Source organism: Musa acuminata, chromosome BXJ3-10 (genome assembly GCF_036884655.1).
Source record: "Musa acuminata AAA Group cultivar baxijiao chromosome BXJ3-10, Cavendish_Baxijiao_AAA, whole genome shotgun sequence".
Lineage (NCBI taxonomy): Eukaryota > Viridiplantae > Streptophyta > Magnoliopsida > Zingiberales > Musaceae > Musa > Musa acuminata.
Window position 1 is genome coordinate 19887462 of NC_088358.1, and position 14619 is coordinate 19902080.

The 14619-nt window shown below is 38.6% G+C and overlaps 1 protein-coding gene across 4 annotated transcripts; it reads right to left on the reverse strand.

The window, feature by feature from the left end:
* Nucleotides 1-72: 72 nt before the first annotated feature.
* LOC135651260 (lysine-specific demethylase REF6-like) lies at nucleotides 73-13555 on the reverse strand. 4 transcript variants are annotated; one of them, XM_065171218.1, is made up of 7 exons: nucleotides 11672-13555; nucleotides 10977-11091; nucleotides 10811-10881; nucleotides 9231-9381; nucleotides 6743-7455; nucleotides 4371-5198; nucleotides 73-1628 (listed from the first exon to the last, which is right to left on the reverse strand). In XM_065171218.1, the coding sequence occupies exons 1-7, from the start codon at nucleotides 12573-12575 to the stop codon at nucleotides 367-369; spliced, it is 4044 nt and encodes a 1347-aa protein (XP_065027290.1). In that variant the 5' UTR covers nucleotides 12576-13555; the 3' UTR covers nucleotides 73-366. The 4 variants fall into 4 exon arrangements, with proteins under 4 accessions (XP_065027290.1, XP_065027291.1, XP_065027292.1 ...); XM_065171219.1 differs by having other exon boundaries at nucleotides 10811-10878; nucleotides 11672-13182; XM_065171220.1 differs by having other exon boundaries at nucleotides 10977-11055; nucleotides 11672-13181.
* Between the last annotated feature and the right edge of the window lie 1064 nt (nucleotides 13556-14619).

Sequence of the window (14619 nt, forward strand, 5' to 3'; positions counted from 1 at the left end):
TATCAGTGAAAAACCAGAAAAGTAGATATGTGCCTATAAAAACAATTAATGCAACCCAATATAAGAGTGTGATTGCATAGGGACAAATATCACAATCAAATATATTAGGCCTGTTTTTTTACGTCTGCTAATGGTAAAAGCATCCACCTCTGTCTACATCTACACCAGTCCCCATCTGATTGAAATGTCAAGTTGATTGGACTAATGGTAGAAAGATTAGTCTTCCTAATGAAGGAAAAAGAATATATGCACTGAGGCTCCTACCTACCCTACCCTGATCAACTAGTGATGGCACTTTTAATCCAGAACATTAGTTTACAATCACCCAATTTTCCTACATCGAATGAAACTTCATCAAATTAGTTGTTACAAGCCTGGTCGTCTACGGCCCTTTTTTGCCGAGTGGCCTGTTTTGCGCTTGTGACGGCTAAAATCTGATACAAACCGGAATGTCTGACCACACCCTGATTCCCAGCAGACGTATGGACGATCACCAGTATGCACCCTAATATGTTCGGTCCGTGCCCATGGCCACTTGAATGTCATCTTGCACCCCTTCCATGGACAAACCAATGGTCGGTCATCCATGTGTACTTTCCGATGCTGCACGAGGTACTTGTGTGAGAAGAACTTCTTCCCACACCCTTTGACAGGACAAATGTCACGCTTGTGTAGTGCCAAATCTTGCTTTGTGCTGAAGCTCATAGAGCACCCCTCGATATCACATGTATATTCTTCCTCCTTGCCCTTAACTGCAAGACTTGCAGTTTGAGCATTTTTAGCCTTTCTCTTTGTAGATTGCTTCTTACTGGCCAACTTATTCTTTAGCTCTACAGACTTGGATGATCGTTTCTTGAGATGTGTGCCAGGTCCTCCTGATTCATTTTTCAAACTCGATTTACCCTGGCTACTGCTGTCATTGTGCCTGAGATGACTGCTTCTTAAAGTCCTTCCAAGTGGAGATGCAGGAATTGCAGATACATCGTCAGTTTTTGAATTTCTGTCTGCCATGGTGCTGCTGTATAGGGGTTTCTTAGACTTTGCCATCTTCGAAGGCCTCTTCCTCTTCTTCCCAGAATTATTTGCTGCCAGATTGCTACCTGACGAGTTCCTTTTGGAAGACAATCCGCTGGAATGACCAATATCTATCTCAATCAAAGGATTTTGATCAGTATCAAATGAATAAAGCCCTTCTGTCTGTTCTTGCTCCTGTGTTTCCTTTTTATGGGCTAAATATGGGTGAACCTGGTTCGACATCCAAACCTTACCACACCACCTACCAGCGGCAACTACCTTCTTCTGCCTGCCTGGACACCTCCTAGTAGCCTTTGGCTTCATAGGGGAGTTGCCTGTGGAATCTCGACCAAAAGCCTTGTATATAACTGGATTATATGGCATCTGCTTACTGTATAGGGGAGATTTGCTAAGGTTGGCAGTATAACACAGGTTGATTCCCAATTTCACTGTCCAATCACTATTCATAGGCATCACTTGTTCATCCTCTATGGCTGCTCTGATTCTTTCTTGGTCTTCTTCATTGGCCTCCCTGAATTTGACATTCTTCCAGATATAACCAATTCCCTGTTCTTTTGCCAACAACTTTGCTTCTGACTCTATTTTAGGATAGTCTGCATATGTCATTATGGGCAAGTCACATACAACATCCAGAAAGAAATCACAAACTTTACATCAGAAAGAAATTAAAAACACACTGCCAATTGATTAAAAGAACCATCAGATAATTATGCAGCTCAAACAATTTTCTTTACTTCATGGCAAGCATATGTTTCAGGTGTACAATTTTAATTGCAATGCCACTTCCACTAATCTTTCAATGCTCTTGATACAAAAGTACACTCTTGTTCCACAAAATCAAAAGAAAATTCCATTTGGCATCAGTACTGGTTATCTCAATATACTTAGCAATGTACATTTTAGGATACATTGTATGTCTAAGTCAAAAGACGACTTCAACTTTAATTTTAGGATTTGACAGTGTATGTTTATAGCGCATTTCATATCATAGTCGTGTACGTTTTAGTGCAATAGAGATTCTAGGTACTGCAACTGCAACAAGCAATTGTTTCTACTTCTGCAAATTGGACTTGCATTTTGCAGATGATGCATGACTTCCACTGGAATGGAAAAATATAAATGGGCCAGCATGGTGCATGAGACTTCCACCGATACAGAATCTGGGAAAAACAAATTTACAAAGCTTTACCCCTGCAAGTAGAGATACTATTCCTGACCTAATACCTAGTCACCTAGACCATTAAGACGCAACTTTGCTGTGACACAAAATCATCCTCAAATGGTCAAATTAAAAATATATAAACTACATCCTAGCTGCAACCAGCCAAACTGAATAAATGTCTCCAATATACAATTTTGCACAACCTAGATCCATTTTATTATTTTGGCAAGGCAATGAGAAATCAGGTACCAAACAACACGAGCTACTGATCAAAGCCTTTCTCAAATGACAACCTGAATAAGAATATCTTCTGAACATGAGCATCAATTAAAAATTGATCTGTCAGGAATTGCACAGATCATACAGTGCAAAACTAAAGCGCAGCAGCAAAAGGACACCCCAATATCTCAGTGCAAACGTACAGATGTTTCTAGGACAAAAACAAACTTGATGGTGGAAAATAAACTTCACTACTAAATCGTATTAGATTACTACAGAGGAAGATGGATGAAGCATGTCGCACAAGCCACTAAGAATAAAGTTTATCCACTTAATGCTGAAAACCATCAACCCAACAGCTTCACAAGTAAATAAACAAGAGAGCCAGATCCAAACTATGAGCAGTCTAGTTGATTTAGGGTTAATATCCTACTTTCACAAGATAACAATCTGGTTGATTCCTCTATGCTACCTGTCTAGTTACAGCAAATTATGAACAGTCACAGCAGTTAGTTATACCTAAAGATATTTGTTAAAGTGCTAAGAAAAGGAGGGAAGGCATACTGCACCAAGCTCCTGCAATGCATTTTACAGAGAGTCAAGTTCACAACCTCATCCTTGTGGACAAAGAGGCTGGTCCCATAATTCAAACCTTCCTAACGTGGATTGCAAAGGAAAAACCTTGTGATGACACCTAGGGTAGCCTTGTTAGAGAGCTAAGAACTAAGTTTAATAAAAAAAATGTAGCTAACAGATTCCAGTCACCACAAGTCCCTTGGATATAAAAATAATCCTTGGAATTAATTTGGCTCTGACACTTGACATTTTGATCGCAAGTTCAATACATGTTCCCCATATTCATGAGAGGCCTCTAGCCTCGATATTCCAAACTTTAACGATATTTTAGTGGCTCCCTTCATCTCATACTTCTAGACTTCTCCCTTTCTAGAACAAGGGAAACAGGTTGTCTTTTTCAAAGGCCTCCTTATCCTGATGACAAAAGTGGACAAGGCTCCTCTCTCAGACCCTCTCTGTTATCCACCTGGATAAAAGGTACTTACCAATTTGTCATGAGTTAGATCGTCCATCATCTCAGACATGAATCTTCTTTGCAAAAGGATACATGTAATTATAACGCCAACTCTAAAATCTTCTTTAAGTTTTTGCATTGATGTCGAATAATATGTCTTAAGTTAACCACATCATGCTCGGATCAGCACATGAAAGGCTAAAGCTTGGTCCTAGTTATAAGCAACCTAATCATAGAAACAAATTTCACGAATATCACTTGGACATTGAGATACATAAGTAAGACCTGCTCAAATAAGACTATGAGATGCATTGGAATTGTCTTTGCACATTACTTAGGCATGACATTCTAACAACTTCCATTAATACCGTACAAAGAAAAAGAAAGCCTAGAAAATCAAGTGTTGTATGTTACATTGTTAATCACAACCTTTTTCAGTCACCTCAGTAGATCCTGTCAAGAAGCATCTAGTTCTGCAAATTTGATGAAGAAAATGAAGCTATATCTTTTACATTCGTTAGCAATGACAACCAATGTTCAAACACTTCAATAGATTATATCTTGAATCACATGTCGACATACTTTGTAAAACAAGAAATAATGTTCAACTGGTGAGCCAATAGACTCTTCCACTCCTAAACGATTGGTTACACCAAAAAGAAATATGTAACTGATAGATATCAAACATGATATGAAAAGGTGTCGTTTGCAGCTTAGTCAATCATGGTATGTCCAATCATATCAAAACCAACCATTACCAAGTTATGCAATCAAAAAACAACAATCTAAGGGATAAGGAGTAACCAAAAAAACACACAGGCAAAAACATGTGGCATGGAAACATAAAAGATAAAGAACAGAAAATATATATATATATATACAATTTTCTATGGCAATGCACATTTAAATGATTCAAGAAATCACCTGGATGACACAGAACCATCATATTCACCCCACCTATCGGTTGAAGTTGTTTTTCTATCTCTGCAGCATGCCCGAGACAGAATACATGCAGTCGGGAAGAATCTTTGTCGGATCCTTGCATAACTAATGCTGTGGAGCTCATCAATTTTAGATCAACATTTCTTAATTCTGGGTGTATCAAAGCAGTTTTCACTGGCACAATTCGGTTGCCACAGATGTCACGGTTGACAGGGAGATCTTTGAAAACAGAAGTTAAATTTCCCATCTTTAAGTTACTGTAATGATCTTCAGCATTTTGACCATCTAGTTCCCTACATTGCGCACCTCTGGGTTCCCCCACAAATTTTGTGGAAGTGCCAGAATTTGCCACTGTTCTATTATCTTCTAAATAAGATGCACTGACTAATTTCCCATTTTCTGGCTGATCTGGGCTACAGAACTCTGATTCCATTTGACATATGTCATCAGCAGCAGCACTGATATGTCCATTTAAATTATCTGAAATATCAGCAGACTGAGAACTTTGAATAGACATATCAGTTTGGTTGTCTGCATCAGCCAAATGCCAGTATGTTTTGTCATGTTCAACCTCCCTTGAATAAATGATTTGGGGTTCTACTGCAGTTACAAAGGGTTGATTGGCATTACATGATGATGAGTCTTTTTCCGGATCGTTTTTATCAGAGCATCTAGACTTCTCATGTGGAACATCTTCATCCTCAACATCTGAAGAATCCTCATAAATAGAAGCCAAAAGATCAAGTGCAGAAGCACCACTTGGACATGTAACATCAGAAATCATTTCAACACTCTGGTCTGAAACCTGAACTGGATATGCAGTACAATAAACTATGTTATCATCCATTTATCCTCAATATCTGTTACTGAATAAAACATGTAGCTAATATAGGAAAAATAGAATAATTGTACCGAAAGAAATTATTAGCAATTTTCAACCTAAAATAAAAATAAAATGAAGAAATAAATCAGATCAAAATCCAGAGACAAAAAAGAAAAATACAACCTGATTTTACCAGAGACATCAATAACAATTTCTTCGGACTTGCTAGTCAGATTTAACTAAAGGTTCAATATTATAGTTTTATCCCAAAGGGACATATATTTTCAAAGTTGTTCTATTTCTCTTTGACTAATAAACTTATCATAGATTTTCCACACATCATTCTCCAACAACATTCACAAAACAAAAAAAACAGCCATTATAAACTACTTATTAGTAGTGGACTGCACCTGATAAATTGGCTTCCATTTTTTATCAAAGAGTTCAGTATTAAGAAGGTTAAATATTGGACAAAGACAGGGACACAAAAAGAGAAGTCATCATATGTAAAAGCCTGTGAACAAGTAGGCCAAATTGACTTGTAGACCAATTTTTTACGCATGTACCATAATTTTCTGACCTTGTCATTCATTAGTTCCTTCATATATGAACAAACATTTCTTGAATTTATAAATTTAAGGTTCAAAAGTTTCAAGGTAACTAAAAGCTTAAAGGCATCAGGTATAAAAGTCTTAGAATAGCTAGGATACATGATGTATCCTATAGGTAGAACCTTGTACAAATGGAAAAATAACCAGTGTGCATCACTTCATTCTGTGACCTATAGCTGCTTCTAAATAGCTCCACAATAATGTAAATTCTCCTCTTTGTCTAAACTCTCAAGGGCTGGAAAGTTTCTTGAAAGATGCTACATGTTAGCATAAGGTTACACATTACCAATAAAGTAAATTTCCAAGATAAACAATGAGGCTTCCATGTTTCATGTCAATACACTCTCACCTAGACTTTCTTGGATAGGTATTCAGCGCTAATATTATAATATTAGTAGCTGGCTGTGAATCTAATAGGAAGACCTCTTATTTGTAGGAACCTCGGGTTATAGTGAAAAGTTCATCACCATTGATCAAAAATATACTCTATGTCAGAATAAGAATGTTGCAAGTAGTTCTAAACAATTTCTAGAACCATTAATAATGTATACTCATATGCCACAAGCAATACAAGTTTTAATGTCCCAAAGGCATGCACAATTTAATAAATATTCAAATATTCTAAACTTAACTAAGCATATGACTTTTTACGGATCTCAATAGTGGCAAGAGATCCATATAGCTGACCCCAAATAGTTGAGACTTACGATTTTATTGTTGTTATTGTTATTCTTGAATGCTATTCATGCTTGACAAGAAAAATAGAAAAGATTCCAGGTATATGGTTAACCAAATATGGATGATATCCACATACGGATACATTATCTGAAATATGATGTTAAGACTTACAAGTCAATCAGAAAGCTTTTGATGATGAATGATTAAAAAAATGACAACATAAACTTAAGGCTATTGTGTACCAGTGTCAGCAACCAGGCTGTTGTTGTTGGTCCTCTGATTTGTATCTCTGCTGATGCCACTAGCTTCTCCTGAACCAAAAACATGATCATCAAGAAAACTACAATCTGCAGACATGAAGTGCTTGGCTGTTGTCTCTCTTGGTTGTACGACAGCCACACATGCAAAGCTCAAAATTCCACATGTAACACATGACAATAGTCCTTGCTCTAGCAATCCATCACATATTGTTGTCCCCTCTTTTTCACCTTCCAAATTTTGTGAATCAGACGAGGTAGAGTAGTGATCAGCATTAACAAATTTGTTGTCTGTGCCTAATGAAACTGTTTTATCATTTCCTGTTGATGTAAAATTTCCTTTAAATGAAAACAACCCATTAAAGTCTCTAATCCTCGCATTCCAGCCTGAATCATCATCAGAGGAATGTAAAAGTTGTGATGCTTCCAACGCTTCCTGATGACTGCATATGCCAAGTGATTTTCTTGGCTTGACCTTGACTTGAGATCTGACAAGTGAAGTTGAACATAAAGGACTTTCAGGTGCATTTTGAGGAAGAACTACACAGGAATTTCCCGAATCAAGCAACACACTGAGTAGGTGATTATTTTGAATCACACTCTGAACAAATGCATTTTTGACCATCTCTTCCCCTTCTCCTTTTATCTTATCTTTTAGTCTAGAACTTCGTGGCTCACTTCCTTCACACATGGGCATCCTGTAAAGGGAAAAACAATATCCATTCTGCAAGGTTAGTGTAGCTCATTATAAATAAACTTAACATCCTTGGACTGTCTTGACAAAAACAAGGATATCCCTGACATTCATAAAAACGCATCACAAGGAAACTACATGCAGGACATTGCATTTATCAAACTGAAACAAAACCAACAAGCATGGCATTTCATGACCAGAGCAAAACTTGTAAATTATACATCCATTCATGGAAAAAGTAGAATGTAGAAGAAATACATAAGACTTGGAGAGAGTAATAACATGTCAAGCAAGAAGATCAGCACACTTTCTCACACATGTGAAAACAAATGGACCGAATTAAATTCGACAAATATATAAAGTTACTAAATCAGGAAGCTAAACAGGCTTCCAAGTTCCAACATCACCAAGAAAGAACATAAAATAGTTAATAGTCAATGAACTAGAACAAATATGAGATAAAAGGTGAATAAATGAGAAAATTGTACTGAACTCTTGTTTGTCATCAATGATTTAAATATTGTGAAAATTCAGAATCAACAACAAGAAATATTTTTAAGCATAATTCTTTAAATATCAAGCCCCTTTTCATCCTCAAAAGTCCATTTTGTCGAAACAACTAACTGGTTCAGTAGAAAATCACTTGATCTTGTGAAAATGATTTTAAAATAAGATAATAATGCAGTTTCAAGATCTGCATATATAAGTTCCCCCATAAATAATAATCATTCAATTCACAAAAAATTCTAATGGATGTAGATTGTACAGATCGATGACTGCTTTTCAGAACAGTGATTGATGATTAAAGTTCAACAGTATTACTGTGCTTTATATTTTCTGGCATCCTTCTTGTTTGTCTTATTTTTAAATAATAGAATTTATGTGGTCTTTTAGAAAGTAATTCTCCAATCAACAAGCCAACGTATTTACATAATCAGCAATTATTTTAGATCCTGAGAAACAGGAATATGTGATATATGTAAAAAAAAGACACTAAAACCAGGAACTGATCAATTAATCATTGTTCAGATTAGATTAGCACTTTAGCTGAATATAATATAGATAGGATAGTCATCATCCTCTTAGCACCAAGTTAGGCAGATAAATTGCCGATGGATGATTTAAAGTTGAACATGAACAATGTCAGGAGAAAGATCTTAAAGGAAACAAGCACAAAATAAGAATTACACTGTACTTCACAGTTCGCACTTTCTAGTAATATTCAGTTCTCCACCAGCCAATCTATAGTAGTGACATGGATGCATATTTTCTCTAGTGCAACAAGTGATCTTTGTCTAGAAGTGTATTGATGTTTGTCCAGTCCCTCTGAATACAACATAGATAGGATAGTCATCATCCTCTTAGCACCAAGTTACGCAGATAAATTGCCGATGGATGATTTAAAGTTGAACATGAAGGATGTAAGGAGAAAGATCTTAAAGGAAAACAGCACAAAATAAGAATCACACTATACTTCACAGTTCACACTTTATAGTAATATTCAGTTCTCCACCAGCCAATCCACAGCAGTAACATGGATGCATATTTTCTCTAGTGCAACAAGTGATCTTCGTCTAGAAGTGTATTGATGTTCGTCCAGTCCCTCTGTTCCTTCTTACTTCTACAACCAACAATTAATGACAAAGAAAAGCATATACAAAAAAAGGGTAAATGGTAACAAGAAATAGAAACAGAAAGAAAAGAATAGCATACAAAGTGATAGTCGAACTAACTCATATAAAAAGCCATCATAAATATAATCAAGCAGCCAGAGCAAACCTTGTGCACAATGACAATGCAAGGGCATATAGCAACTGAAAATGAGACACCAGAGGAGGGCAGTCTATTGAAGCCCTTCGCACTGCAGCCCCTTTGGCAAATTTCAACCATTCAGGAGTAGCAATATTTGCTGCCTCCCCACAATTAAATCCTATAATAGCAAAATGAACTGGTTCTGGTAAATGCAAATAATAAACTCTTCATATGAGATCTAATAAATCATACTATCAAAAACATTCATAACAATGTGAGTTAAATGAGTTATTGGATCTTATTTTTAGAGGCGAAACATCTCAGTGAGTATATAAAGGCTAGCATCATTAGCAAGGTGAAGGTGATGGAACAAGTAGGTAAAAGATCACTTATTGACTAAAAGATTATCACTTCATATGCTTACTATGTTCAATCATTACGCTAAAAACCAAATAAGTTCTTTTGCTTATCAACATCATGTTGAATATCCAAAGTCAATCAACTAATAAAATAAGTTTTAATCACATTTTGGCAACTGTATTAGTACAAGAAAAGAATTTCAAATCCAAGTATAAATACACATATCATCTACCATTGTCAGTTTTCCTTTTAACTGTTTCTATCTTCCTTCCCATTTGAATAAAATCTGCTGATCAACTGTAACAGGAGTCACTTGTGGCATAAAGAATGCTAAAAAAGTTTTTTTTTGTGAATTTATATAAAAGCTTTATAATTTTGTAAATTAGCAATTATCATTCTTTTGCTGGACTTCAATAAACATCCCTTCATCCAAAGTATTTTCAAATTTCAATCACCATTTTCTCTAGGAACAAACAATTATATAATCTAAAGAAGAGAAGACAGCATTTAGAGGCTTGAAATTTTTTAAGCTTGCAAACTAAGCAAAAAGAAAAAGGAACTCATTTAAGTTAGGCTTCTCATAAAATGTACATGGAACATAGTTCAATAAAATGTCTATTTGATACTGAAATTGGAAACATCTATTTTTGCAGAATTTGCATGATTTCAGGTTCTATGGATTTTGTTGGACTCCCACCAAAGTTTTCCTTATAACTGCAATAGACCTTTTTCCTCCACTGGACCCAAACTGCTCATCATGTATCCTCATTGAAAGGGAAAAAGAAAAGCAAAGAAAAAGAAATCCAAATCTCTTCTGAAAGAAGATGCCTTTTTCTAGAAGAAGAAGAAGAAGAAGAATACAAATCCAGATATAAATCAAGGGAAGTTGTAATTTACCATAGTTGTGCCTGCTTCAGTTTATTACATTAACTTCATGATCAAGATCAGTTTCTTGTTAGAAAATCAGTTTCAGATATAATAAAGCAAGCTTCTTATCCCATGCTCTCTAACAACGTTGGTTCACATTTTGGTTGAGCTTCAAACTAAAAGTTTGAACCACTGTCAATTTAGTTTTTATTACATTAACTCTAATGTAAATCTAGCTCCTCAAATTTCTAGTTTAGGACTGTCCATCTCAACTTTCGCAACCAAATTCCAACTTCCTACATATGTTAGCTAACAGAAAAGAATAATATGTTATATTATTATTCCTCACAAAAGAAAAAGCCATGGAAAAAAAGACCTACCATGACTGAATCCCAAATGATAAGACCCAGGAAACGTGACAACAAAATCTCCAGCATTTTGAACCAACCTGCTTTAAGAAAACAAAAAATTACATAAAAAATAGTTATAAAGCATAAAAAGAAAAAGCTAGTGAATATTCCAAAATCATCGTCTGGCAGAATTCACCTGCAGCATGGGATTCCTGCTCCAACAAAGACTTCAGGAGACATAACAGTGGTTTTCTCACCAAGGATTGCAAAAGTCACTGACATGATCTCACTAATATTAGCAGATGATTTACCTAATCACATACACATAATAAGGTCTATTGAGTAGATAAAAAGAATAACGCAAAAAACATAATGTCCTTGGTCAAAAAACCATCTCAAGGCCCCATCTCATGCCATCCACATTCTGCAGTCTGCACATGATAGTGCAACCCTGTTAAATGCATGCTGCACATGAGCACATATCAATGTAACCCCCCAACCAGCAGCTCAATATGGCTCAGACTTGAAACAGCTTTAAAGCATATGATGTAACCTTGGTCATGGACCTTTAATTTCTATACCATAAAGCCTTCCTATCCATAAGTTGGTTATCTCATAGGCTTCCCGTCATATGACTTTAACAGTTCTTGCTTTTGGATTATCAGTTAATGTTTCTTCAAAGTCATATCAAGCTAAGGCACAATGCATCTAACTCAGCCACATTTCTTTTTTCTGCTTCTAATTCGTAAGTATCCAGCAACAGCAGCATTGCAGCTCTACTTACGTTTAGTGATGATCATCAAGAAACGCATTATAGGACGAGGAAGCAGAACTAGAAGATAGAAATAATGAACGCAGCGTAAACAAGCGTGTTGAGGCAACCAGACTTACTGAGAGGATTCCCATCCCCGCCATAGCCGTGCACCCCGACCACCTCCTCGAACGCAAGTCCCGCATCCCTCGGAACCCCGTACCACGTCTTCCCCGCTCCCATATGCAGGTAATTCAAGCTGTGTAGCTCGTGGTCTTCGACATGCCACGCGAACCAGCTGAACAACATGGCGACGTACACCATGGGGGACGTAACCCCGGGGATCTCCTCCTTCATGAACCGGAGCAACGAGCCCTTGGCCCGCGACACGCCCCGCATGTTCCACGCGGACTCCCCGACATTGGCCGGCACCTCCTCGCGACAGCGTCGGCCCGCGGCGGCGGCCAGCGGCGCAAACCCCGATCCAGGCATGTCGTTGGCGTACTCGACAGAGAAGGGCTTGTCGGCGGCAGCCCGCCAGAAGAGGGTCTCCATCTCGAGTGGAGAAAGGGCAGGAGCGGTGGCGGCCTTGCGCCCGCCACCTCCGGCGGTCCGGCGAAGGTAGGAGCGCTCGAACTGGCGGGCCTTGGCCTCGAACTGCTGAAGCGTGTAGCGCTCGCCGCTCTGCCAGACGGGCTTCTGGACGGGTCGGGGGCGGCGGGGGCAGAAGCCGATCTGTTGCTGCCGGGTGGTGAATGTGGGGGGCTTCCCGCCGCCGGGGTCGCGGGCGGCGAAGGAGCGGTTGAAGTTTGCGACGGCGGTCTTCTTGGGGGCGGAGGGGAGGGGGGGAACAATCTTGCAGATGCCGTAGTCGGCGGCCTCCTTCTCGATCTTTAGGATGTAGGCGATGGGGTCCTGGAACTCCTGCAGCGTCGGGTGGAACTCCGGCGCCAATGGCAACGACTTTAGCCACGGCGGCACCTCCATGGGCGGTGGCTCCGAGGCCACCACCCCCTGCGCCGACGACGACACCGCCGAGGCCATCAACGGAGGGCGCCCCTCCTCATCCTCTCAGAGAGAGAGCGAGAGAAGGAACGAGTGAGTGCGGTTTCCCCCTTTTTCTGGTTGGGCAGAGAGATGGTGGTGTGGTCTCGCCCTCTTGCAGTCGCTCCTCCTCGGGTAAGGAAGAGGTACTACGGACAGAAAGAAGACAGCGAGACCGAGTAGAGAGAGAAAGAGGAGAGGGGGATTTTTTTTTATTTTATATCTATTTATTATTTAATGGGGGTGTGGACGGTAGGGTTGGGGAGGGAGAACGGAGGAACCGGGAATCACATTTATGCCACTGCTTGTGCTTCTTGTTAGGGGGAATAGGAATCACCTTTTCCTTCCTTTGCTTTCTCTCCTCTAAAGTTGCGCTTTCCTCTTTCCCGTTTCAAGATTCCGTTTCCGTCATGTTAAAGATCTCTTACGCGAACGGAGACCTGTATCGGGTAATGGGCTGAGCTTTGAGATGCGTTCTGGCCATACTTTCATGACTTTCCCTGCATACGCTGCCTCGTAACCGTCCATCTCATTTTCTCTCTTAATCTCGACCGTCTAAGTCTTCCTCTCTTCGCATTCTCAATGCCGCCAAATTCCGCGAAGCCTTCGCTGAAGCACTTCCTCGCGTGGGCCGGGGAGGCCGTGAGCTCTGAGGAGAGCGAGAGGGTGGTCGCCGACGTGGATAACGATGGCGACTGGGCTGGTGGACTATACGCTGACTTCGCGGGGCCGATGGAGGGCGGCGGCCGCTGTGGCGGAGACGGAGGGGACGACGACGACCTGAACTACCACCATTCCTCAGACGGGTCCGGTGCGGGACGGGGCGGAGGAAGACGGCCTGGAAGCGGCAGGTGGGAAGGCGGAGGAGTCGGATCGGAGACGATGAGAGATGGCGTCGGCGACCGGTAGATCTCCGCGGAGAGAAGGGTTAGGATTCTAGGTGAGGAAGGAGAGGACGGAAAGCGTGAGTAGAATACGATTGCGACCGGGCAGGGTGGGCCGCGGCTTGGAGGAGGAGAGCCATACGAGATAGATCTGACTTCGTGGGCTTTGTTTGGGCTGTAGAATCATGGCCAGCCCATTCTGAAAATTAGAGTATCGGGATTCTCTGTTACCGATGAGTTATTAATAAGTATTTTTCAGACAAGTTATGCAATAGTCAATGTGGTTCTTATTTTTGTACTATGTTTATACCATAATATGGATGTAAAAATATCTGGTATACATTCAATATATACTCAATTTTTGTTGGATGAAATCCATCAAATTTGAATATAAGTCTAATTTTGCTCATTAAAAAATTAATGATAAATTTATCGGGGAGAAAACAAAAAACTCTTTATTTACTATAATCTTGAAATATCCTTGTAACAAGATAACTAGAGTAAGTACGTTATACTTTGTAAATTTTTATTACTACTAGCAATAAAAGTGTAACGGAAAGTAGACAATCTTAAAATTAAAATATGCTAACTTACGAAACAAACTAACAAGGTTTCCCTAATACATAGTAAAATATGCTAACTTATGAAACAAACTAACAAGGTTTCCCTAATACATAGTATTTTTTACGCATGTACATAATTATAATATATAATAAAAAAAACTCAAACATAATATGTCTAAAATTTATATATATATAATATCTATAAGTCATCATCCATACTCACTTCCCTATCCAATCACTTTGATAGTATACTCATATCCTTACATACAAAATATGGTTTATAGTAAATAATCACTCGATAAATATAAACTTTTATAGTTTTATTCAGGTGAGAATGTGTCATGTCATGTCATGAATACACCATTTTAAAATTACCAGCATAAGATTTTTAATGATAAATATCTTATCTTATGACTTCTTTAGCAAGTATAACCCTACAACACAGTATATGCAAAATAAAGAGGCAAAACTCTACATCGAAATAATTCAAAATGTTTATATACACATATAGGAAATATAGCAAATTCATATAATTTTATATCTCATATCATAATATATATGTGCACTCTCACATTGCACATCATCGTAATATATACG

Coding starts and splice junctions, on each gene's coding strand:
- LOC135651260 (XM_065171218.1), bottom strand. CDS start 12,575: ATGGCCTCGGCGGTGTCGTCGTCGGCGCAGGGGGTGGTGGCCTCGGAG. Junction 10,882..10,976: donor GCAGGAATCCCATGCTGCAG/GTGAATTCTGCC, acceptor GTTTTCTTAAAG/CAGGTTGGTTCAAAATGCTG. Junction 5,199..6,742: donor CAGCCTGGTTGCTGACACTG/GTACACAATAGC, acceptor CTGCATATCCAG/TTCAGGTTTCAGACCAGAGT.